Source organism: Emys orbicularis, chromosome 12 (genome assembly GCF_028017835.1).
Source record: "Emys orbicularis isolate rEmyOrb1 chromosome 12, rEmyOrb1.hap1, whole genome shotgun sequence".
Classification (NCBI taxonomy): domain Eukaryota; kingdom Metazoa; phylum Chordata; order Testudines; family Emydidae; genus Emys; species Emys orbicularis.
Genome location: NC_088694.1, coordinates 47,646,425 through 47,672,377, shown reverse-complemented (window position 1 = coordinate 47,672,377; position 25,953 = coordinate 47,646,425). Strand labels below are relative to the sequence as shown.

Below are 25,953 nucleotides of genomic sequence, written 5' to 3'. Positions count from 1 at the left end.
AGCCTGCGTTGCCAATGCAAAATCTAAGCCCCCCTCCCCACCCGCCAGCCAGGTCACCTCACCTGCCTCTCACCCATCGCCTGCCCGCCCAGCGTCCGCATTGCCCACCAGCTTGGCACCCGCCACCCTCACCCCCGTGAATTAACGATGACCAATAATTAACCCCTCCCCCCGTGGCTGTCCAGGCAGGCCGAGGTGGGCACCGTGGCGCCAGGTGGTGCCATGGAGACGGGCGCCGTGGCGACGGGGGCGCTGGACGAGTTTGCAGTCCCCGAGGAGGCCCAGGCAGCCGTCATGGAGCAGCGGCCCCGCATCGAGCGGCTCTTCGGCGTGGGGCTCAACGTACTGGGGGTGCTGGGCGCCGGGCAGGGCCCTTCCCGCGCCCCAATGAGCGCTGGGCAGATCTGGCTGCAGCTGCAGGGCCCTCAGCAGGACCTGCAGAGAGCAAAGGTAATGGGGGGCTGCTGGGTTCTCCCCGAACACCCCCATTTCTCCCCACGTCCCCGTCCCCCGACACACCCCCATCTCCCCCAAGGCCTGCCATCCCCGATACTCCCGTTCCCCGACACCCCATCCATGCCCCCAACCCCTGACACACCCATCCCCATACACATCCCCATCTCCCCCCACGCCCACCACCCCCACACTCCCATCCCCCGATATGCCCCCATATCCCCATGCCCGCTACCCCCACATTCCCGTCCCCGATCCCCCAACACACCCCCATCTCCCCCCACGGCCGCTACCCCCACACTCCCGTTCCCCATCCCCTGACACCTCCCCATCTCCCGCCATGCCCGCCACCCCCACATTCCTATCCCCCATCCCCTGACACCCATCTCCCCCCATGCCTGCCACCCCCATACTCCTGCCCCCCATCCCCCACCACACCCCCATCTCCCCCCATGCCCGCTACCCCCACAATCCTGTCCCCCATCCCCCGACACCCCATCCATCCCCCAACCCGACACCCCCATCTCCCAACGCACACACCCATCCCCATCCCCATCTCCCCCCACGCCCACCACCCCCACACTCCCATCCCCCGATATGCCCCCATATCCCCACGCCCGCTACCCTCACATTCCCGTCCCCGATCCCCCAACACACCCCCATCTCCCCCCACGCCCGCTACCCCCACACTCCCGTTCCCCATCCCCTGACACCCCCCCATCTCCCGCCATGCCCGCAACCCCCACATTCCTATCCCCCATCCCCTGACACCCATCTCCCCCCATGCCTGCCACCCCCATACTCCTGCCCCCCATCCCCCACCACACCCCCATCTCCCCCCATGCCCGCTACCCCCACAATCCTGTCCCCCATCCCCCGACACCCCCTCCATCCCCCAACCCGACACCCCCATCTCCCAACGCACACACCCATCCCCATACACATCCCCATCTCCCCCCACCAGGGCCGGCTCCAGGCACCAGCCCTCCAAGCATGTGCTTGGGGCGGCACCTGGAGGGGGGCAGCGCTCACCTGGGGAGAGCGGGGCCGCAGCCGGGCTCGCCGCCCTCCCCCGGCGCTCCGGCCAGTCGGGGAGAGCGGGACCGGGCGGCCGGGCTCTCCGCCCTCCCGCCGGCGCTCCGGCCGCCGGGGAGAGCGGGGTCGTGGCGGGCTCGCCGCCCTCCCCCCGGCGCTCCGGCCGGCAGGGAAGAGCGGGGCCACCCTCCCCCGGCGCTCCGGCCGGCTGGGGAGAGCGGGGCCGCGGCCGGGCTCTCCGCCCTCCCCCCGGCGCTCCGGCCGCCGGGGAGAGCGGGGTCGTGGCGGGCTCGCCGCCCTCCCCCGGCGCTCCGGCCGGCAGGGAAGAGCGGGGCCACCCTCCCCCGGCGCTCTGGCCGGCAGGGAAGAGCGGGGCCGCCCTCCCGCGGCGCTCCGGCCGGTCGGGGAGAGCGGGGCCCCGGCCGGGCTTGGTGCCCTCCCCTGCTGCGCTGGGGGGGGGGGGGGGGGGGGGCGCGGCGGGAGGCTTTTTTGCCTGGGGCGGCAAAAAAGCCAGAGCCGGCCCTGCCCTCCACGCCCGCCACCCCCACACTCCTGTCTTCCATCCCCCCCAACCCCCGACACCCCACCCTCCAACAAACACACCCATCCCCATGCATCTCCCCCACACACCCGCCACCCCCACACTCCTGTACCCCATCCCCCAACATCCCATCCATCCCCCCAACCCCTGACAGCCCCCATCCCCTCACACCCCCATCCCCCAACACCTCCCCATCCCCATACACACCCGCATCTCCCCCACACCCGCCATCCCCATACTCCCGTCCCCCAACCCCCCCATCTCCCTCCATGCCCGCCATCCCCCACACTCCCATCCCCCCATCTCATCCCATGTCCGCCATCCCCACAATCCCGTCTCCCATCCCCGATACACACCCTGTCCCCCACCCCCAATTCACCCCCTCACACCTCCGATCCCCTCACGCACCCCTGAGCTCCCATCCCAACCTCTGACACACACCCCATCACCTGACACCTCCCCATTCCCTCACACCCCCATCCCCTGACACTTTCCTACCCCCGCAGACCTCCATCCATCTCCCCAACACACACCCATCCCCCCACGCTCCTGTCCCACATCCCCCGAAACACCTACCCATCCCCTGACACCCCCATTCATTCCCCCAACCCCAGATATACACCCCCATCCCCACAAACACACACCCATCCTCAGACACTTCCCCATGCCCCCAAAACACACATCCATCCTCCCACACCCCCATTAACCTATGCCCTTCATCCCCCCTTTAATTATCTATCACCATACACACCCCTCTAGCTAGACATTTATTCTTCGATCCCTCATACACCCCCCTCCATCCATCCATCCACCTTTCATCCACCCCTTCATCCATCTATCCATCCATCCACGGCCCTTCACCCTGTCCATCCATCCATCCATCCATTCACGGCCCTCTACCCATCCATCCACCCACCCTGTCCATCCATCTATCCATCCATCCATCCACCCACCCATCCATTCATCCATCCATCCATCCATCCACGGCCCTCTACCCATCCATCCACCCACCCTGTCCATCCATCCACCCACCCATCCGTACATTTATCCATCCATCCACAGCCCTCCACCCATACATCCGCCCACCCTTCCACACACCCTGTCCATCCATCCATCTGTCTGTCCAGCCAAAACTCCTCTCCACCATTTCTAAGCTCTTTGTAAAATGGCCAACCTTTTCCAGCTTTTGTACAGAAACATAAATCCACCCTCAGACTGTACAGCAGCAACGGTGAGTGTGCGTATAACCGTAACATACTCGCCCTGTGTGTGCATGTGTCCCAACCCTGCCTGTGTAAATATATCACATGTGGATACTGACAACCATGGCCATCGATACTGATCACAAACCAGCAGGGGTGCAGAGCACAGCACGATGTGTGTGTGTGTGTGGATGTATCACAACTGTGAGTGTGAGATAACACTAAAGGGGTTTAATACACACACAGCCCCCATCTCCCTTGTATGTGTATCTATCACAACCCTGCATGCGGGTGTGTCACAATTCCAAAGGGAAAAATAACAGGAGTACTTGTGGCACCTTAGAGACTAACAAATTTATTAGAGCATAAGCTTTCGTGGGCTACAACCCACTTCTTCGGATGCATATAGAGTGAACCATATATTGAGGAGATATATATACACACACATACAGAGAGCATGAACAGGTGGGAGTTGTCTTACCAACTCTGAGAGGCCAATTAAGTAAGAGAAAAAAAACTTTTGAAGTGATAATCAAGATGGTTCAGTACAGACAGTTTGATAAGAAGCAAGTGTGAAAATACTTACAAGGGGAGATAGATTCAATGTTTGTAATGGCTCAGCCATTCCCAATCCCTATTTAGCCCTGAGTTGATTGTGTCTAGTTTGCATATCAATTCCAGCTCAGCAGTCTCTCCTTGGAGTCTGTTTTTGAAGTTTTCCTGTTTTAAGATAGCCACCCGCAGGTCTGTCATAGAATGGCCAGACAGGTTAAAGTGTTCTCCCACTGGTTTTTGAGTATTATGATTCCTGATGTCAGATTTGTGTCCATTAATTCTTTTGCGTAGAGACTGTCCGGTTTGGCCAATGTACATGGCAGAGGGGCATTGCTGGCACATGATGGCATATATCACATTGGTAGATGTGCAGGTGAACGAGCCACTGATGGTATAGCTGATGTGATTAGGCCCTATGATGGTGTCACTTGAATAGATATGTGGACAGAGTTGGCATCGGGCTTTGTTACAAGGATAGGTTCCTGGGTCAGTGTTTTTGTTCAGTGATGTGTGGTTGCTGGTGAGTATTTGCTTTAGGTTGGGGGGTTGTCTGTAAGCGAGGACAGGTCTGTCTCCCAAGATCTGTGAGAGTAAAGGATCATCTTTCAGGATAGGTTGTAGATCTCTGATGATGCGCTGGAGAGGTTTTAGTTGGGGGCTGAAGGTGACAGCTAGTGGTGTTCTGTTATTTTCTTTGTTGGCCCTGGTGGCTGAACTCTGTGACTTTGTCCTCACCCACAACTATTTCACATTTGGGGACAATATATACCTTCAAGTCAGCGGCACTGCTATGGGTACCCGCATGGCCCCGCAGTATGCCAACATTTTTATGGCTGACTTAGAACAACGCTTCCTTAGCTCTCGTCCCCTAACGCCCCTACTCTACTTGCGCTACATTGATGACATCTTCATCATCTGGACCCATGGAAAAGAAGCCTTGAGGAATTCCACCATGATTTCAATAATTTCCATCCCACCATCAACCTCAGCCTAGATCAATCCACACAAGCGGTCCATTTCCTGGACACTACTGTGCTAATAAGCGATGGTCACATAAATACCACCCTGTACCGGAAACCTACTGACCGCTACACTTACCTACATGCCTCCAGCTTCCATCCAGGACACACCACACGATCCATTGTCTACAGCCAAGCTCTAAGATATAACCGCATTTGCTCCAATCCCTCAGATAGAGACAAGCACCTACAAGATCTCTATCAAGCATTCTTAAAACTACAATACCCACCTGCTGAAGTGAAAAAACAGATTGACAGAGCCAGACGAGTACCCAGAAGTCACCTCCTACAAGACAGGGCCAACAAAGAAAATAACAGAACACCACTAGCTGTCACCTTCAGCCCCCAACTAAAACCTCTCCAGCGCATCATCAGAGATCTACAACCTATCCTGAAAGATGATCCTTTACTCTCACAGATCTTGGGAGACAGACCTGTCCTCGCTTACAGACAACCCCCCAACCTAAAGCAAATACTCACCAGCAACCACACATCACTGAACAAAAACACTGACCCAGGAACCTATCCTTGTAACAAAGCCCGATGCCAACTCTGTCCACATATCTATTCAAGTGACACCATCATAGGGCCTAATCACATCAGCTATACCATCAGTGGCTCGTTCACCTGCACATCTACCAATGTGATATATGCCATCATGTGCCAGCAATGCCCCTCTGCCATGTACATTGGCCAAACCGGACAGTCTCTACGCAAAAGAATTAATGGACACAAATCTGACATCAGGAATCATAATACTCAAAAACCAGTGGGAGAACACTTTAACCTGTCTGGCCATTCTTTGACAGACCTGCGGGTGGCTATCTTAAAACAGAAAAACTTCAAAAACAGACTCCAACGAGAGACTGCTGAGCTGGAATTGATATGCAAACTAGACACAATCAACTCAGGGCTAAATAGGGATTGGGAATGGCTGAGCCATTACAAACATTGAATCTATCTCCCCTTGTAAGTATTTTCACACTTGCTTCTTATCAAACTGTCTGTACTGAACCATCTTGATTATCACTTCAAAAGTTTTTTTTCTCTTACTTAATTGGCCTCTCAGAGTTGGTAAGACAACTCCCACCTGTTCATGCTCTCTGTATGTGTGTGTATATATATCTTCTCAATATATGGTTCACTCTATATGCATCCGAAGAAGTGGGTGTAGCCCACGAAAGCTTATGCTCTAATAAATTTGTTAGTCTCTAAGGTGCCACAAGTACTCCTGTTATTTTTGCGGATACAGACTAACACGGCTGCTACTCTGAAATTCCAAAGGGATTTAGTCCGAAGGAATTTAACACCCCCCTCCCCAGTGTGTGTGTGTGTGTGTGTCCCAACACCTTGTGAGTAGGTTTCACACCATCTTGGGTGTGTGACACCTCCGGGTGTAGCTCTGCCAACACCCCGTGTGCAGTTCAACCTCATGACTCTGCTTCTCTCTGTGTTTACATTTGGTAGTTAACTCATATCGCCTAAACCTCCCCACACCTGTCTCCGCCCTGGGTGAATTTCGATATACCCTGTGACCTCTAGATTGTCACTCACTCCCAGGGTTCTGCACCAGTTGTTCTAACATTGAGTCTCTGCATCTTCACACCAGTCCTTGCCTCTGAAATCGATTGATGAATTTTTAACCAGTATTTATGCAGCCTGGACCCCACCACAGTCAATGGGGCCAGATCCCAGCTGGGGTCAATGGACCGTAGCTCCATTGGAGTCAATAGGGCCAGATTCCAGCTGGGGTCAATGGGCCGTAGCTCCATTGGAGTCAATAGGGCCAGATCCCAGCTGGGGTCGATGGGCCGTAGCTCTATTGGAGTTAATGGGGCCAGATGCCAGCTGGGGTCAATGGGCCATATGTCCATTGGAGTCAATGGGGCCAGATCCCAGCTGGGGTTAATGGGCCGTAGCTCCATTGGAGTCAATGGGGCCAGATCCCAGCTTGGGTCAATGGGCCGTAGCTCTATTGGAGTTAATGGGGCCAGATGCCAGCTGGGGTCAATGGGCCATATGTCCATTGGAGTCAATGGGGCCAGATCCCCAGCTGGAGTCAATGGGCTGTAGCTCCATTGGAGTCAATGGGCCAGATCCCAGCTGGGGTCAATCAGCCGTCGTTCCATTGAAGTTGATGTGAACAGATCCCCAGTCGAGTGACACTGATTCACAGCCCGTTGGGGATTTGGCCCTGTGTTTATATCCCTTTGTCCTTCAATGGCTCAAGAGCGTGGTACCAACCTCAGAGCAAACTTAGGAACCAGGCACAGAGCCCAAACTGGCTGGGAGTTCTGTGCTTAGATGTCACTAATCGATTCTCAAGTGTGAACTCCTCAGGCACTATCACAGCCTTAGCATGGAGTCACAGACAGTCCAATCTTTCTCAGCACCAGGGGAGCCTACCTTTGTGACAGATGGTCCCTTATCCCAAGAATCACAGCAATATTCAGCTTCCTCCCCACCGCAAAGAACCGGTCACTTACCCTAGGTCAGTCACACCTTAGACCTAATGCTGAAGACAACCCTTGTAGTCAATCCTATAATAGATTCTATCCAGTTTTATTACATAGGAAAGGGAAACAAGGGTAAAACAGGTAAACTCATACACACCAATGAGTTCCAAGCTTAGGTATAAAAAGTAATAAACATTTCTATAATAAGCCAGCTCTCTATGTCCTCCAGGGCTAGCCCAGGCCAAGCACTGGAGATCTTTTGCCTGTGCTTAGTAATCCTCACCCCGCCATGTAAGCATAAAGATACAGCTCCTCCTTGTTAGGGCTTTTTCCTCCCTTCCCCCTCTTCTGCTCTGAGCTGGAAACTCAGCCGACAGGAGGCACCGGCTTGCTCCGTGGGGTGGGGAGAGCAAAGGACAAAGTCTCGCGGCCTCTTTAATGTCCCGCGATTGTCCAGCATTGCTGGGACAGGAGATTGCTGTTGGAGCCCAGTATTTTGCCCTAGTTCATGTCTTGCCCCTGCCCTCCTGCATTTTACACCCGTTCATGTCCCTGTCCTGGTGATGTACAGGGCAGATATGACCTCCCGAGCAGGGATACCGGCATTATAAGCGAGATTAACACAGGCCGCGGCTCACAAGCATCCCCTAAAGTCTCCACACATTCCTAGAATCCTAATACCGATTTCACCAGGTAGGGTTACCAATTTTGTTTGGACGTATTCCTGGAGGTTTCATCACATCACATAATCTTTCATCAAAGACTAATCTTTAATTCCTGGAAACTCCAGGACAATCCTGGAGGGCTGGCAAACTTATCACCAACACTGACGCACAGGGGAGCCAGCTGGGTGCCCACCGTCTATTTGTCAGTGTTCAGTTGAGGCCTGGGGACCTTGGCACGAGCTGGCACCTGGTCTGCCAGTATCACTGCCTCTGGTTTATTCTGGAAGGCGGGAGGCCCTACAGGGAGCTGACTTGCCATAACTCTCCGGCACCCTAGGAAGTGATTGTATTTCAGGACACGCCCCTGGCTGAGTTTGCTTTCGATTCCACCCCAAGCGGCAGGGAATTTTTCTTCTTCTGCAGGCGTGAAACCGACAGGGGGGAAATTGCAGCCAAAATAACCATCTCCTCCCCCCTCCCCGCCAGTCACGCCCACGCGCTGATCAGCTCTGCACACGGCGGGTTAGGAAGTACATGCAGCTGCGGAAGCCCAGGGCTGGGCTAGCAGGGGGCTGCGGGTCAGGAGTGAGGGGCACCTGCAGAGCTGGGGTGGGGGTGGGGGCTGGGACAGCAGGGGGCTGTGAGTCAGGATTGAAGGGCATCATCACACCCTTTGTAGCCATTATTAATTCTGATAAGGGCAACTAGTAGGGTGTATGGAGATAGATAGATAGATGGGGTAGATGGGGATAGATAGATAGATAGAGGGGGTGGATGGAGATAGATAGAGGGGGTGGATAGGGATAGATAGATAGAGGGGTGGATGGGGATAGATAGATAGAGGGGTGGATGGGGATAGATAGAGGGGGTGGATGGGGATGGATAGATAGATAAAGGGGGTGGGTGATAGATAGATAGATAGATAGATAGATGGGGTGGATGGGGATAGACGGGGTGGATGGGGATGGACAGATTAGATAGGGAGTGCATGGATTAGGGTGACCAGATATCCCGATTTTATAGGGACAGTCCCGATTTTTGGGTCTTTTTCTTATATAGGCTCCTATTACCCCCCACCCCCGTCCCGATTTTTCACATTTGCTGTCTGGTCATGGATACATGGATGGATAGATGGTAGAGATTGTATGGATACAGTGATAGAGAGAGAGTGGGGGTTTGCATGCGGATAGATAGATACATGTGATTGTGTAATTAAAACCTGTGTGGTGATGTATGCGTGGGAGGGGGCAGAGTTAAGATTACCCAGACATCTGCAATTCTGGCATTTCCTAACTTTTTTGAGTGCTGGGTTTTGCATCTTAAAAAAAATTCATTTAAATGCAGATTTTGTTTGTATACAAACATATAATTATGCATCAGGGCCCCATTGTTCTGGGCGCTGCACAGACCCCGACCGAGATCAGGGCCCCATTGTTCTGGGCGCTGCACAGACCCTGACCGAGATCAGGGCCCCATTGTTCTGGGCGCTGCACAGACCCCGACCGAGATCAGGGCCCCATTGTTCTGGGCGCTGCACAGACCCCGACCGAGATCAGGGCCCCCATTTTGCCAGGCGCTGCACAGACCCCGACCCCCGTTGTGCCAGGCGCTGCACAGACCCTGACTGAGATCAGGGCCCCCGTTATGCCAGGTGTTGCACAGACCCCGACCAAGATCAGGGCCCCATTGTTCTGGGAGCTGCACAGACCCCGACCGAGATCAGGGCCCCATTGTTCTGGGCGCTGCACAGACCCCGACCGAGATCAGGGCCCCATTGTTCTGGGAGCTGCACAGACCCCGACCGAGATCAGGGCCCCATTGTTCTGGGAGCTGCACAGACCCCGACCGAGATCAGGGCCCCATTGTTCTGGGCGCTGCACAGACCCCGTCCGAGATCAGGGCCCCATTGTTCTGGGCGCTGCACAGACCCCGACCGAGATCAGGGCCCATTGTTCTGGGCGCTGCACAGACCCCGACCAAGATCAGGGCCCCATTGTTCTGGGAGCTGCACAGACCCCGACCGAGATCAGGGCCCCCATTTTGCCAGGCGCTGCACAGACCCCGACCCCCGTTGTGCCAGGCGCTGCACAGACCCTGACTGAGATCAGGGCCCCCGTTATGCCAGGTGTTGCACAGACCCCGACCGAGATCAGGGCCCCATTGTTCTGGGAGCTGCACAGACCCCGACCGAGATCAGGGCCCCATTGTTCTGGGCGCTGCACAGACCCCGACCGAGATCAGGGCCCCATTGTTCTGGGAGCTGCACAGACCCCGACCGAGATCAGGGCCCCATTGTTCTGGGAGCTGCACAGACCCCGACCGAGATCAGGGCCCCATTGTTCTGGGCGCTGCACAGACCCCGTCCGAGATCAGGGCCCCATTGTTCTGGGCGCTGCACAGACCCCGACCGAGATCAGGGCCCCATTGTTCTGGGCGCTGCACAGACCCCGACCGAGATCAGGGCCCCATTGTTCTGGGCGCTGCACAGACCCCGACCGAGATCAGGGCCCCATTCTTCTGGGAGCTGCACAGACCCCGACCGAGATCAGGGCCCCATTGTTCTGGGAGCTGCACAGACCCCGACTGAGATCAGGGCCCCCATTTTGCCAGGCGCTGCACAGACCCCGACCGAGATCAGGGCCCCATTTTTCTGGGCGCTGCACAGACCCCGACCGAGATCAGGGCCCCATTGTTCTGGGCGCTGCACAGACCCCGTCCGAGATCAGGGCCCCATTGTTCTGGGCGCTGCACAGACCCTGACCGAGATCAGGGCCCCATTGTTCTGGGAGCTGCACAGACCCCGACCGAGATCAGGGCCCCATTGTTCTGGGAGCTGCACAGACCCCGACCGAGATCAGGGCCCCATTGTTCTGGGAGCTGCACAGACCCCGACCGAGATCAGGGCCCCATTGTTCTGGGCGCTGCACAGACCCCGTCCGAGATCAGGGCCCCATTGTTCTGGGCGCTGCACAGACCCCGACCGAGATCAGGGCCCCATTGTTCTGGGAGCTGCACAGACCCCGACCGAGATCAGGGCCCCATTGTTCTGGGAGCTGCACAGACCCCGACCGAGATCAGGGGCCCATTGTGCCGGGCGCGCCACAGACTCCGACCGAGATCAGGGCCCCATTGTTCTGGGAGCTGCACAGACCCCGACCGAGATCAGGGCCCCATTGTTCTGGGAGCTGCACAGACCCTGACCGAGATCAGGGCCCCATTGTTCTGGGAGCTGCACAGACCCCGACCGAGATCAGGGGCCCATTGTGCCGGGCGCGCCACAGACTCCGACTGAGATCAGGGCCCCATTGTTCTGGGAGCTGCACAGACTCCGACCGAGATCAGGGCCCCATTGTTCTGGGCGCTGCACAGACCCCGACTGAGATCAGGGCCCCCATTTTGCCAGGCGCTGCACAGACCCCGACCTCCGTTGTGACAGGCGCTGCACAGACCCTGACTGAGATCAGGGCCCCATTGTTCTGGGAGCTGCACAGACCCCGACCGAGATCAGGGCCCCATTGTTCTGGGAGCTGCACAGACCCCGACCGAGATCAGGGCCCCATTGTTCTGGGCGCTGCACAGACCCCGACCGAGATCAGGGCCCCATTGTTCTGGGCGCTGCACAGACCCCGACCGAGATCAGGGCCCCATTGTTCTGGGAGCTGCACAGACCCCGACCGAGATCAGGGCCCCATTGTTCTGGGAGCTGCACAGACTCCGACCGAGATCAGGGCCCCATTGTTCTGGGCGCTGCACAGACCCCGACTGAGATCAGGGCCCCCATTTTGCCAGGCGCTGCACAGACCCCGACCTCCGTTGTGACAGGCGCTGCACAGACCCTGACTGAGATCAGGGCCCCATTGTTCTGGGAGCTGCACAGACCCTGACCGAGATCAGGGCCCCATTGTTCTGGGCGCTGCACAGACCCCGACCGAGATCAGGGGCCCATTGTGCCAGGCGCTGCACAGACCCTGACTGAGATCAGGGCCCCCGTTATGCCAGGTGTTGCACAGACCCCGACCGAGATCAGGGCCCTGTTGTGCAAGGTGTTGCACAGACAGTCTTTGCCTCAAAGAAAGCTCCAGCCCAGCGCTGAGCAGTACAGGGCTCATGACACGCAGTGAGAAGTTCTGATTCCAGCCAGCAGAGGGCACATTCTTGGCAGCTGGTGTCCCGCAATATCACGTCCTAACCCTGTCCCTGTGTTGTGTCCTCCAGGAGTACATCAAGGGGCTCTGCAGCCCAGAGTTGAGCAAGAAAGTCTGCTACCCTAAGGACATGCAGTGCGTCTTTGTGGGAGCTCAAGGTCTCTTCCTGGACTGTCTCACTAAGGGGACCTCTGCCAACCTGGTCCTGCTCAGCCCTGGGTCCCTGCTGGTCTCAGGCCTAGCCGAGGCCTTTGTGATGGCCCAGAGCCGCATCCAGGAGTTCGTGGAGAAGTATCAGAAGACGCCCCGGCTGCCGGAGGAGCAGGAGGCCCTGGTGAAGAAGGCCTTCCGGGAGCTGGTGGAGTCCCACGACGACAAGCATGCCATAGACCTTCTTATCCTGCCTACCCCGCTCAAGGAGGAGCTGCTCAGCCTAGTGCGGGACATCCAGCAGGAAGTTGGGGAATGGGCACCGAGGAATGAACTGTGGGTGCCACCGGTCATCAGTCAAGACCAGCCGCCGTGGTGGGAAGCCAAAGCGGCAGGTGGGGCTGGGCCTCAGGGATGGCCCCAGGACTTCTGTGACCTCAGTAGACCTCCAGATCAGACCAGGCATCAGGGCTCCAGGTCTGGCATCCCAGGCAGTTCTCAGGACCAGGCAAAGCTGGAGGAGGAGGCCTCTGAGAGGCCAGTGCTTTACAAGCGGTCGTCGAAACCCATCCCAGGTTTGGACGCCAGCCAGCAGGCTCAAGACTTGAAGTTCCCCGCCACCCAGGACAGGGTGAGGGAAGTGGAGGAAAGGGGGCCAGAGGAGAGCAGCCAGGAGGAGGAGGAGGAACCATTGGCCGGGGCCCTGTCATCATCGTGGACAGAGAAGGAGTTCAAGATGAGGCTGAACTTCTTCAAGACTATGGGCTACGAGGAGCGGGTGGTGAAGAAGGTGCTGCTGGAATGTGGGGTGCAGGAAGCCCCCTCAAAAATCTTGGACAGGGTCCAGATGGAGCAGGCCTCCTCCTCCCAGCAGGAGCATGGCCCCGTACCCTTCCAGGAGTCCGGGGCAAGGGAGATGTCTTCTCCTCCTCCTCCGCCACCGGAGACGACCCAAGATGAACACGAATACCTGCTGGAGGTCATCAAGTCAGCAGCGGCCAACTGTGGCCACTCGCCCAGTGAGATCCCGGCTGAGATCTGGACAGGGGTCCCCTTGGCCGGCCTGCTGAGAAGGCTCAACGAGAAAGCCAACCATCAAGAGGAGGCCAGGGTTGAGACTAGGCTGGAGCACAGAGGCAGCCGCAGAGATGGAGAGCTGGCCCTCTCGAATGGCAAGGAGTATCCCCAGGGTCAACATCACTGCGAGCCAGGGAGGAAAGGCGGGTCTCCTATCCACAGGGGAGTCCGTGGCCCACCTCCCCTCCCAGAAGGCTCTGATTTCCCCATGGATGTGACCCCCGTAGCTTCCCCTGCATGGGCTGCCGAGGAGAGCCAGCCAGCTGAGGATGTGTACCCAGTGCCGACGGTGACCGGAGCCCAGCGGTTCAAGGAAGCCATCCAGACACCATTCAAGCTCATCTTGGCCAACACGCCAGGGAAAAAGAACCTAAGGAGGGTCATTATCGATGGCAGCAATGTAGCCATGGTGTAAGTAGCCTGTGTTGCTGCGTCTTGCTCCAAGACCTAGGGCATGGTGGGTGGTTAGCCCAGCTAAGAAACCAGGATGCATGGTCAGTTGAATACCTGTTAATCCCATTGATTTAGGTCTTGCAACTTGCCTGCAGGCCTCAGTACACCTCAACTAGGCCTCAAGATAGTAAGCTTTTCTTTCTTGTAGGCCTCAACATAGTAAGCTTTTCTTTCTTGTAGGCCTCAAGACCAGACTAGGCCCCAACATTTTATGTTTGACTTGTCCATAGACCTCAGGACCAGAGTAGACCTGGAGAATCTAGGCTTGATGTGCCTTTAGGCCTCAATATGCCTTAAGAGCAGCTAAGCTCCAAGACTGTAGGCTTGACTTTCCTGTAGGCCCCAAGACTCTAGGCTTCACTTTCCTACAGGCCTCAAGATCAGATCAGGCCCCAAATCTCTATGTTTGATCTGCACCATAGGTCCCAAGAACAGACTAAGACCCTAGACTTGGCATTCCTGTAGGCCTCAAGACTCTAGGCTTGACTTGACCATAGACCTCAAAATCAACCTAGGCTGCAGGTTTCTATGTTAGATTTTCTTGCCCTTAAGACCAATCTAGGCCCTAAGACCGTAGGCTTGACTTGTCTGTAGCTCTCAGGGCCTAGTTTGCTCTTGAGGTCACCACAGGAATGTCAAGCTTAGAGTCCTGAGGGATAGTTTAGTCTTGAGGCCTATGCACAATCCAGTCTCAGGTTTCTGGAGCCTAGTCTAATCTTGGAGCCTATGGGAACGTCAAGCCTTTGATCTTGGGGCTTCATCTGGATTTGAGGTCTCCTGAGGCCCTATGCTTGACTAGTCCGTAGGCATCAGTTGGCTTCAAGACCAAACCAGCCCCAATTCCTCTCCCGCACCTGGCGTAGAGCTCAGAACTCTAGGGCTGTCCTATTGCATTGGCCCGTCTTCCCCTATGTGCCCAACCCTGTGCCGGGGAACCCGGTGCCGTGCCTCCGTGCCTCAACATCGCCTTCCGTCCCTTCTGTAGGCACGGCTTACACCAGTTCTTCTCCTGCCGGGGCATCGCTCTGGCTGTGCAGTATTTCTGGGACCGTGGGCACCGGGAGGTGACGGTCTTCGTGCCGCAGTGGCGGATGGAGAAGGTTGCCAGGGTGGAAGGTAAGAAGGGAGGTGGGTGTGACATTGCCCGGGCCTGTCCCCCAGGGCCCTTCGCTACCCCACCAGGCTGGCCCCCTGGGGCCCCTCACTACCCTGCCATGAGCTTGCCCCCCCGGGCCCCTCGTTACCCCACACCACCCTGCCCCCTAGGGCTTGATGCTCACCCACACAGACCCACCTCCTAAAGCCTCGCCCTGCCCCTCAGCCTCACCCCATTTCCCCTCCTCCCCCAGAGAGACATTTCCTGACCCAGCTGCAGGACCTGAGCCTGCTGTCTCTGACGCCCTCACGTCAAGTGGCCGGGAAGCGCATCACATCCTATGATGACAGGTAAACCTGGGGCTCCCTCTCCGCCCCCCTCGCGATCAGGGGAGCCCCCCCACACCCTATGCTGCCCCTGCAGGAGCGGAGGGCTCACTGCAGCCACCGATGTGGTGCTGTCCGAGCCCAGCTGGCAGAGAGCTGAGGGACCAGGCCTTGGAGGCCCACCCCCACTGGGCTTTCCAAGCTGTGAGTTGCTGCTAAACCCCTGTCTGGTCACATGAGGAACGAAGGGGTGGCTGTGAAGCAGAAAGTCCCTGCGGCTGCAGCTGGGGGTTAATTGAAGGCTGAGCTCCAGAGGTGGGGATGAAATAGAAAAAGAAACAACCTCCCCCCCAGCTCTGTGGTGCCCCTCACTCCAGACCTGCAGCTCGCTTAGAGCAGGCAGACAGGGACCCCCTTATGCCCATCACCTCATTATCACACTGCTTCCCTATAGGGGACTATGGTTCCACTCATGTGGTGCTGCTGCCACCTTGTGGTCAGTGTCAGGTACAACTGGTATCTGGGACCCTGCTCTTAGCCTTGTCCTGGAGCCCAGAGCAGGGCCTGGGGTGCTGGGGTCTCACTCTGCCCCCTTCGGGTTAGGTTCATGCTCAGGCTGGCAGAGGAGACCAACGGGGTCATCGTCACCAATGACCAGCTCCGGGACCTCATGCAGGAGTCCAAGAAATGGATCAGAATCATCAAAGAGAGGTGAGGGGGCCAGGGAATGGGACTTGGGGCCTTTCCCCTCTAAGGGTGCTGGTTCCCACCCAGCCCCTGGTCGGGGACTGGCTGGCTCACAGGGTGCGGAATGGGACACAGAGCCTTTCCCTTCTAGGGGGCATCGGGTCTGATCCAGGCCCAGGGTGGGGGAACTGGCAGGCTCAGCGGGGTGTGAATGGGATCTTGGGCCTTTCCCCTCTAGTGGGAGGCACCAGCTCCAACTTGGCCCCAGGGCAGGAAACTAGCTGGCTCAGGGGGACAGAGAAGGGAACACGGGGCCTTTTCCCCTCTATGGGATTCTGAACTTCTTCCTCACTCTCAGACTGCTGCAGTTCACCTTTGTGGGGAACATCTTCATGGTTCCAGATGACCCACTGGGCCGAGAGGGTCCCACCTTGGATGAATTCCTGCAGAAACCCCTCAGGTACCTAGTCGTGTGGGGCCACCTTTCCCGGCCAAACCTCCTTCAGCTGGGAGGGTTTGATCTGCAGAAATGCCCCATGTGCCAAAATCCCTTTAAGGAGTCGCTGATTCCTCCTCTTGAAGGCTGGCATTTTTGACTGCCAAATGCTTGCCTGCCCCCTGCTGGTCAGACTTGGGAACTGCATGCCTGTCCCACTGCCACCCATCTGGGGGTCAGGCTTGGGGTTGGGGGTGGCTGGGAGCTGATGCTAACTTTGCCTCAATGCACCTCACTGCAGGCCAAAGCCTCCCACTTGCCACTCCTTTGCGGGGCGTGGGGGTCCCTTGCCCACCCCCAGCCGGCCAGCCTCCCAGACGGAGGTGCTGCAGTTGCGGGACAGGAAGCCCCCCGGGGAGCGGCGGCGGAGGAGACAGCCGCAGGAGGAAAAGGAAGAGGAGGAGGAGGTGGTACGGAAGCCATGGGAGACTGAGCAGCTGAGGCAGGAGCTCCTGACAATCTTCATGGGTCAGGACCAGAAGGTGGACTTCGTCCTGCACAGAGAGCCCTGTAGCCGGGACCTGAACAAGCTCTCTGAAAACCTGCTGAGCCTCAACTTCTGAGACGTCCACGTCAGCCACTGCTGACCCCCTGGGGTCTACCCTCATCCTCCCACCAGCAGGGATCACACCCACCAGAATCCTAGCTGAACTTCATTACCAGCAGTAAGCTATTAACCTCCCACCTGGACCAGCTCTTCACGTGACAACCTCCCATGGTGCATCATGAACAAGGACTGAACCAATGACCTTCAGGACCAAAATCATGGACTTTGCCCCACATAACTCCACTGGCTGGTAGCAGCAGGAAGCTATTATCCTCTCATGTGGACAAGCCCCGCCCCAAGTCACCAGGAGGGCTTGAACCCACAGCTGTCAGTGCTAATAATCATTGACCACAGCCAACTGAGCTGCAGGAGTAAGCCCATTAGCTGGTAGCAGTAGCAGGTTGTTATCCTGTGTGAACCAGCATGTTATATAGCAGCTGGGTCACCAGCCGGGATTGAAGCCACAACGTTAAGTGCCAACATCACAGACGGAGCTGCAGGTGTAACTCTCATTGTCTGGTAGCAGTAGTAGGTTATCATCCTGTTCTGTGGACCACAGACGTTGCAGGTGGGTTACCCGCCACATCTTTCTCCACTCATCCCTCTGAGGTTGGGCCTGGCATCTGATGCAGGTGCCCCACAGTTAGGACTTTGCCAAACGCTGAAGGACCATTTATAGCTAATCTAGGATGCCTTCCCAGAGAGAGACATCCAGCAGCCCTTCTCTGGCCTGGGGAGAGATATTGCTGCAGCCGTGGGAGAACCCACCTGAACTTGCCTCATCACCCATGATGGAGAAGGGACAGATCATGGCGTATTTATTTTGGAAAACTGACTGCTATACCTGGAAGCTACGACCAAAGCCACCCATGGGAGAAGTGTTGGCTGGTCCTTCTCCAAGCCAACCATTTGTGGTGGCAGTGGCAGCTTGAGGTTCACAGGACAACCTGGCGACTGCCTCCAAACCCAGCCAAGCTGGAGGCTCAGAGCCGGGCAGACGGAATGCAAGTGGGTACGGTCTTCTTCATCCTTCGTTGCAATTGATGGATGAGGGGGAAGAGGGAGATGGCGAGGAAAGAAAGATTGGAGGAGCCCAAGGTTGGGTCCATACTTCTCTACCCCACTTCTCCTCCTCTCACCTTGGCCTTTGCCCTCTCAGACCCACTGCGCCAGCCCAAGGAGATCTACAAGGCTCCTTCCAGCCATCGTAGGATGCTGGCAATCATGTCCTCTTGCTGCTGCATGGAGATTTCCTGTTCCAGGGACCTGCAGGAAGTCCATAACTCTGGGCTTCCCCTCTGGTCTGTGCTGTAAGCCCACGACACATGGATGCTTCTCCAAGTCCATGCCCTACGCCCTAGATCTACCTCTGCCTGGCTCCGGTGTCAACGAAGCAGAATCTGTTCCAAGTGCCTCCGAGCGATGGGTGCATTGTGGACCTTAAAGCATGAGTCGCTCTGGCCTGAGCTCAAAGACGCCCTGGCTGTAGGAGGCTCAACATTTCTTTGCTAGAGTTTCTCTCCAAGCTTTGGCCACCATGCTTCCTCCTTGCTAGCCTGTCTCTTTCTGACCTTGGTCAGCTCCAGCCTTCTCTCTGTCTCCTACCTCTTGCCCTCAGCCAGGCCAAAAATCCCGCTCAGGAGAGAGTCCCCTTCTTTGCTCTACCCATCTTTCCTGGAGTCCCAGCTCCTTCAACATCCTATCCATGTTCTGCCTACAAAGTCTTCCAAGATCTCATCCCCCGCCAGCCACACTCTCCCTAAGCCTCACCCCATCTCAGCTCCGTGCTTGGAGATGATCTGACCCGCTTGGCACATCCTTCATCTTCCTGCAATCCAATGGCGCTTTTCCAGCCATGTCTCCTGCATTCCCATCCCCTAAGCCTTGTATTCTCCACCTTTCTTATCTTGTCTCGATCTCACCAAAGCTCAGGGCTTGGCGGGTCATTACCCAGCCGTATCAACCTTTATACATTCAGCGGCTATTCATGTAAATACGTTTTTTGATAATAACGATGATAAATAAATGGCGGGGCCTGTGTGATAAAACTGCATTTTCATCACTCCAAAATTCAGAGACTCTGAGAGGTGGTGGGATAGAATTCAGGGTAACCACTGTTCATCAATCCCCTCCCAGAGCTGGGGATAGAACCCAGGAGTCCTGACTCCTAATCCAGCACTGTAAATGTCAGACCACCCACATGTCCTGGATACTTTTACTCCAGTGTAAACCTGGAGCAACACCATTGCAGTCAATGAGTGATTCCAGATGGATGCTGGGGGGGGAGGGGGGCTGAGATCTGAATCTAGCCCTGACCCCAGTGCAGTTGGGAGTGACTCTGGATTGACTCTGGGGGAGCTGAAACCACACCAGGATGGGGCACCTAGGGGGTTCTCAGTTTGAGCCCCTCCCCTCCTCAGGAGACATGGGAGGGAACCAGCTCCCAGGACAAACCTAGTGCCCTAGTCGCAGACAGGACATTCTGTGTGTCCCTGGAGAGAGCCAGAGAGTAAGGGCTCCCCATGCCCCCCTTGGCACATGGTTCCCACCCCACACCCTCCTGATGGGCCCTGCTTAGATGGGATGGAGATACCTGAACACAGGGTGGAGGGTAAGGGAGCTAAATGGCCAGGTGATGGGATGGATGGAGAGGTAAGAATGGAGATGGATGGAGAGAGAGGCAAATTATTTGTGTTGTGGTAACTCCTAGAATACCCGGACTGAGATCAGGGCCCCTATCATACCGACCGAGATTGGGGCCCATGCCAGGCACTGCACAGACCCTTCGTGAGAATCAGTTCCTGCCCCAACGATCTTAGTCTCACTAGACAATAGGTGGGATCCTCACCCCATTTTACAGCCAGGGAAACCGAGTCACAGAGACGAACATTCCAAATTGTGTTGAAGGTTTGTGACTGGCTCTGGTGCTGAACAAGGTCATAGGAATAGCAGCACTACTTCCCCTAGAGACCCTTCCCTGGCCTTCCCCACATCCCACATGTCCCTCGCCCCCCGAACTCCCACTGCCATGATCTCCCCCAAACTGATTCCTGCTCACCTCCAGACTGCCATCCCCGCCCACACACACCGCTTCCACGGGGTCCCGCAGCTCAGTTGTCACCTGGGGGTCCCTGTTGGGCCAAACCCCATTTTCCCCTGTACTCCCAGACCCCCTGTGACCTGGATAGCGCAGTGGTAGAACCTGTCCCGTGGGTGCAATACCTGCCTGGGACACTAGGGAAGCTCGGAGAAAGAAAAACGAGTTGCTGGCCTTCAGGACTCCTGCGTTCTCTCCCTGGCTCTGAATGGGGAGTCGAGTCTAGTGGTTAGGGGGGTGGGGCTGGGAGTCAGGACTCTGGGGTTCTATCCCCAGATCTGGGATGGGAGTGGGGTCTAGTGGTTAGATCAAAGGGCTGGCAGCCACAACTCTGTGTCCTCCCCTGACACATTCTGTGCCTCAATTTCCCCACCCTGGGAGGGAGCGGGGTGGGGTCCCAAAGCCATCCACAGGCAGCCGCCGCCAGTACAACAGAACATCATTTATTCAGCAACAACGTTAACCTTTCTCCCACCGCCAGCCTCCCTTCCCCAGTCAGACGCCAGTGTCCCCTGAGTCCGACCAGGGCAGTGGGAGGTTGTCAGGTGACGCGGGGCTACGGGTCACCTTGAGGCAGCGGCAGAAGAGTATAGGCCGGTGCCCCAAGCCCAGGTGATACTGCCACCAGTAGAGCTTCTGCCGAGGCTGAAGAATGACCCGCAGCTCCTCTCCCTCTTCGGCCACAGCCTCCCACTCCTCCTGCTCCGTCCTGAGCCCCAGCCCGCCATACACGGGGGGCAGGGAGAACTGGGCCTGGAGCAAGGCCACAGACAGGTCTGCAGGTGCCGGGGAACCGGCCGTGGAGAAGGTCCAGTTGGCCAATTTCTCTTCCACGCGTCCCACCTTCCGGGTTATCTCGTGGCTGCCGGGGAGCGGCCCGTCCGTCTCGTTCTGGATCAGCTTGATGCATTCCCATGCCCCGAAGGTGCCCCTGTGGACCAGGGACAGGCCGCCAGGGAGGAAGCTGGCCACGTCCGTGTGGACGGGGAGGACCTCCTGGTGGCCTAAGCTAGAGAAGAGCTGGCTGTATAGCCCCCGCTGCTCGTCCACACCCAGGAAAGCCAGGTGGGTTGCATCAGGGGCATAGTAGTAGAGTCCATGGCGGGACGCGGGCTCCAGGGTCGTCTCTTCTGCTTCAGCCCCCGTGGTCAGGTCAGCCACAGACAGAACCACGCCGCGGGCCAGGAAGATGACGGAGAAGCGGCTGCCCCACGAGGCATAGTGGTCTCCGCCGCGGCACGTGGGGTGCAGGGGGAGGGCGTCCGGGCTGGGGGCGGCGCTCAGGTCCGTGGTTCGGTGGAACGCGTGCCCCCGGAGGATGCAGACGGAGGAGCCGGTGTCGTCGCTCACATAGTGTTCCCCGCCCCGGCAGGCAGGGTGCAGGTCCCGGATCTCCACGGCCTCAGGGGAGTGGCACTCGGGCGCCTGAAGGAAGCAGCCCACGTCGGAGCGGACGACGAAGAAGCCGTGAGGGGTGGCGAAGACATCGGTGCCAGGGGAATGTGCCCGTGGGGCGATCCCGGCCATGGGGGGGCTGAGAGCCTGGGGGACAGCAGAGGGGGAGAGTGAGGGGGGGTCCATACTGAAACAGGCCAGGCCAAGACCAGCCGGATCCTGGCGGTGTGGAGGGTGGGAAGGGCACCACCGCCCAGGGCACAGGGTTGGGGAGAATCAGCCTGGCCCCAGAAAGGGAGGTTGGGGGGAGGATGCGGGTGGGGGAGTCACACCAAGAGGGGCCAGGCCCTGGCTGTGGAAGGGGGAAGGAGGCCTGGGTCCCGGGTCGGGGTGTGGAAGCTGGCTCTGCACCGGGCACCGCGGGTACCCAGCAGCCCAGCGCGGCCTCTGCTCCCCCCACCCCAGAAGGGGGGACCCTCCTGGAGCCCCCGGGAAGGGGCGATGGGGCAGCCCGCAAGGGGGCGGGGCCGGTCCCCGGATCTCACCGGCGCTGGGAGCGGAGACGCGGCCGTGCGCCCCTCCCCAAGGGCTGCGCCTCCAGCCGGCGGGGGCAGCCCGGAGCCCAGCCCGGGACGGAGATCCGCTCGGCCCGCCCCAAACGGGAAGTCGTAGCTAACGGGGAGGGGAAGCGGCCGCCCGGCTCCGCCCAACTGCACAGCCATTAAAGGGCCGGGCCGGGTTTGTGGTGGGGAGGGGCAGGACGCCTGGGTTCTCTCCCTGGCTTGGAGAGGGGAGTGGGGTCTTGTGGTTGGAGAGTGTGTGTCTGTATGGGGGGGGGGCTTTGGGACCAGGACTCCTGGGTTTTCCCCCCTGCTCTGAGATGGGGGGAGGGGGACTAGTAGTTGGGGGGTCAGGCGGCCTGGGTCTCTCCCTGGCTCTGGAAGTGAGTCATGCGGAACTGGAATACAGCTGGGAGCAGGGCCGGCTCCAGCTTTTTTGCTGCCCCAAGCGGCGAAGAAGAAAAAAAAAAAAGGATAAAGCCGCGATCAGCGGTACTTTGGCGGCAGCTCTACCGCGCCGCTTCGTAATTCGGCGGCAGGTCCTTCCCTCCGAAAGGGACTGAGGGACCCGCCGCCCCTTTCCCTTGGCCGCCCCAAGCACCTGCTTGCTGCGCTGGTGCCTGGAGCCGGCCCTGGCTGGGAGGTGACTGGCCCAGATTCTGCCCTGCTTGCCCTACATCTGCGCTGTTGCTGAAGGATCCCTAGGGCCCACCGAGCCTGGCCTTTGAGAGTGGCACCCCCTGGTGGAGAATTGTGCAATAACCTCCCTAGGGGAGCCACTCCCTCCTGCTCCCCTTCCCTTATTGCTGGGCCATGCCCTGAATTGCAGGCTTTCGCCCCGGCTCCCCCACCCCGGCACATGGCTCCTCTGCCTTGCTGGCCGTGATCCCCACGAATTTCTGATTGGCCCTTGAGCCTGTTAAATTCGTGTGGCAGTGAGTTCCACAGGTCATTCCTGTCCCCATGGCTCTCAGGGTCCCATTCCTGCTGCCCCTCCCCCCCAGCTCTGTCCAGTGGTGATACACTAATAACTCCATGCTGGAGGCTCATGAGGGAGACTGCAGGGCAGATACAGGGGGAGGGGGATGGGGAGGCTCACCGGGAATGAGATGGGTTTACTGCCTGGGTACCTCCCCCTTACCTGCGCCTTGTGTGTCCCCTGCCCCAAGCTCCATTATAGGGTGTGCCAGGCATTGGCTGGCCCCTGCTGGGGCTCTGGCATGTGGGGGCAGTATGCCCCAAGAAGCTCTCCTGACTGGGGGGGAAGAGCAGCGAGTTCAGACTTGGTCCCGCAGTGGCTACCATGGCCGGGAGTGAGCAGAAGCCAATCAGGACCAAGCGGCCAGTTCAGGTGGAGCAGGACGTAACCGACTGGGGCTGAACATTCTCCAGGTTGTGAGGGTCGGTGACTGTGTCATGGGGCCTTTCCCCTCTAGGGGGCGCTGGCTCCCATCCAACTCCAGGGCCGGGGGATTGGTGGCTCAGGGAGGCGGGAATGGGACACGGGGCATTTCCCCTCTAGGTGAACTTGGGGGGACAAAAGTTAAAGAATTAAATCAACGCAGCTCAACATGCTGCTAGCACTTGCAGCCCTGTACAAAGACAATTATCATCATCCCGGCTCCCTCCTGCTTTTTACCCTTCTACAGACCCTGAACCAAGGAGAAACTCAAGGAAATTCCACCCCAGCAACCTGGGGAACGCTGAAAAAAAACCAATGATCTATCCAGGCTCGACTAATTCTTTGTGCTTCGGCAGCAGATCCAACCCCAGAATGATCCCAAAGCAGAATTCAGGCTGCGGGTTACAGCGAGAGAAGACAGAGAGAACATGCCAGGAAATCACCTGCCCCAGTGACGTGATTTGCAGAGAAGCTGGGGGAGGGGAAGCGGATGAGCTGGGTTTGCGAGCAGGGAGGAGCGCGCCGGGAAGCGCTAAGTATGGATTTGAAGGGGCTGATTTGATCCCATTCATTTCCAGGAGGCCAACGCTCACACACACAGGTCAACAATAGCATCTTGGTAGTGCTCGTTCTCCATCCTCTTTGGATGCTTAGGGAACTGGAGGCAGTGGGATGCGGTCGGGTGGTTTGTTTTCTTTGGTGAAATGGACGTCCCTGCAGAACAAGACGGGCTTGTGGCCTATGCAGAGGTGGTACTGCCAGATGTAGAGGTTCTGCTTGCACTCCAGGTTCACCTGAATTGACTCCTCTTCTTCTGAGGCTTCGTTCCAGTCCTCCTGCTCCATGTGGACGCTTCTCCCACCGTACTCGGCCCTGAAGGAGAACTGGAACTGGATGATGAGCTTGGTGAGGGCTCTGGCCCCAAGGGACAGCTCAGCAGAGATGCTCCAATTGTGCTCGATCCTGGACATCTGGTGCTTGGCGTAGCCCACCTTACAGGTGACCTTGTCAGACCAGGTGATGGAGGAATCGGAGTCGTTGTGCAGGGTCTTGATGCACTCCCAGCCACTGATTGAGGCGCCCTTGGTGAGGGCCCACCCCCCAGGGAAGAAGTTGAGCATGTTGGGGTGGATGGAGAAGTAGACTGGGGGGCCGAGCTGCACATGTCATGTACAAGTAGCACTGAGCCGCCCATTTCTCATCCACCTGGATCAGGGGTGGGGTGACAGAGATGCTAAAATAACAGAGCCCCTTGTGGCGTTCCAGCTGCAGGGGAGTGTCATCCCCTTTTTCAGCTGTGCTCAGGTCAAGGACCTGGCGCATAACCCCCGCTCTAGGAAGATGATGAAAAAAAAGAAACCACAGTGCGTGTAGTGGTCCCCACCGCGGCAGTTCTAATGCAGCTCACGGACCTCGGCCTCACCGTCTGTGCTCAAGTCCTTCACCATCGGTCGGAGTCACCCTTGATGATGTTGATGTTGGATTGTTCATGGGCACCCAGGTAGTGATCCCCACCCTGGCACCCGGGGGGCAGTCTACAGATCTTGATACCAGTCCCGCTTTTTGGATCCTCTGTCCGCAGGTAGCAGCCCAGCTCGCCATGGACGATGAAGAATCTGCCTTGGCCATGGAAGATGTCTGTGCCTGGGGCAACCTTGTGAAGGAAACAATGGTCCATCAACAGGAGTCAAATCTTGAGGGAGGAGAAGGGAGGGCAGGACATTAGCTCATCTCATCGTTTGTGAATCTTTGATGCTTGAAGACCCCCTGGTTCCAACAGCGACCAGGCACCTGGGACAGGAGTTGGGCAGATCTGGGAGATGCCGGCAGTGAAGTCTCCTAGATGTGCCCTGCAGCCCTGTCTCCAGGGAGTGGCGTTGTCCTGAGGCAGGGTGGGAGGGAGGGGAAAGCCCAGTGTCCTGACCCAGGACGCCTGCTGCCTGCATAGGAACAGTTTAAACTCAGCTGTTCACTCCCTGGTTCAACCCGGGGGTTTAGGGGCCATTTCTGGCATCCTTGTTAATTTCACTCACAGTTGTTGGGGCTGGAGGAGGAGGGAGGAGAGAAACAGATGTGACAGTGAGTTTGCTCCTTCCACTGGCTTTTATTAGCTCTGGATTTAAGCTGTGCAGACAAATTAGGGTGACCAGATTAGCAGTATAAAATATCGGGACGCCGGGGAAGCAAAAAAAAAAGGGGGGGGGCGGAGCAAAAAAAAAGAAGAAATGGGAGTTTAAAAGGGGCCTGGGGCATTAGCAGGCCCCGGCCCCGCGCGCTGCCCTCCCTGCCCCTGGCTGTCCCATCGCCCCTTCCCGGGGGGCTCTGCAAGTGGGGCCTCTCCAGGGGGGTCCCCCCTTCTGGGGTGGGGGGAGCAGAAGCCGCGCTGGGCTGCTGGGTACCCGCGGTGCCCGGTGCAGAGCCAGCTTCCACACCCCGACCCGGGACCCAGGCCTCCTTCCCCCTTCCACAGCCAGGGCCTGGCCCCTCTTGGTGTGACTCCCCCACCCGTATCCTCCCCCCAACCTCCCTTTCTGGGGCTAGGCTGATTCTCCCCAACCCTGTGCCCTGGGCGGTGGTGCCCTTCCCACCCTCCACA

The 25,953-nt window shown here is 57.8% G+C and overlaps 2 protein-coding genes across 2 annotated transcripts; one reads left to right on the top strand and one right to left on the bottom strand.

The window, feature by feature from the left end:
• The first annotated feature begins 222 nt into the window (after window positions 1-222).
• On the top strand, window positions 223-18,945 carry KHNYN (KH and NYN domain containing). Its single transcript, XM_065414143.1, has 7 exons — window positions 223-450; window positions 12,142-13,709; window positions 14,737-14,867; window positions 15,101-15,197; window positions 15,777-15,884; window positions 16,219-16,320; window positions 16,658-18,945. The coding sequence occupies exons 1-7, from the start codon at window positions 223-225 to the stop codon at window positions 16,917-16,919; spliced, it is 2,496 nt and encodes an 831-aa protein (XP_065270215.1). The 3' UTR covers window positions 16,920-18,945.
• A 1,477-nt stretch (window positions 18,946-20,422) lies between these two features.
• On the bottom strand, window positions 20,423-21,988 carry LOC135886799 (uncharacterized). The gene is made up of 2 exons (XM_065414580.1): window positions 21,941-21,988; window positions 20,423-21,542 (listed from the first exon to the last, which is right to left on the bottom strand). The coding sequence occupies exon 2, from the start codon at window positions 21,525-21,527 to the stop codon at window positions 20,496-20,498; it is 1,032 nt and encodes a 343-aa protein (XP_065270652.1). The 5' UTR covers window positions 21,528-21,542; window positions 21,941-21,988; the 3' UTR covers window positions 20,423-20,495.
• Between the last annotated feature and the right edge of the window lie 3,965 nt (window positions 21,989-25,953).

Excerpts from the sequence above, each read along its gene's own strand:
- KHNYN (XM_065414143.1), top strand. The coding sequence starts at position 223 with ATGGAGACGGGCGCCGTGGCGACGGGGGCGCTGGACGAGTTTGCAGTC. Across the intron at positions 451-12,141 it reads AGGACCTGCAGAGAGCAAAG|GAGTACATCAAGGGGCTCTG; the intron begins GTAATGGGGGGC and ends TGTGTCCTCCAG. Across the intron at positions 15,885-16,218 it reads ATCAGAATCATCAAAGAGAG|ACTGCTGCAGTTCACCTTTG; the intron begins GTGAGGGGGCCA and ends CCTCACTCTCAG.
- LOC135886799 (XM_065414580.1), bottom strand. The coding sequence starts at position 21,527 with ATGGCCGGGATCGCCCCACGGGCACATTCCCCTGGCACCGATGTCTTC.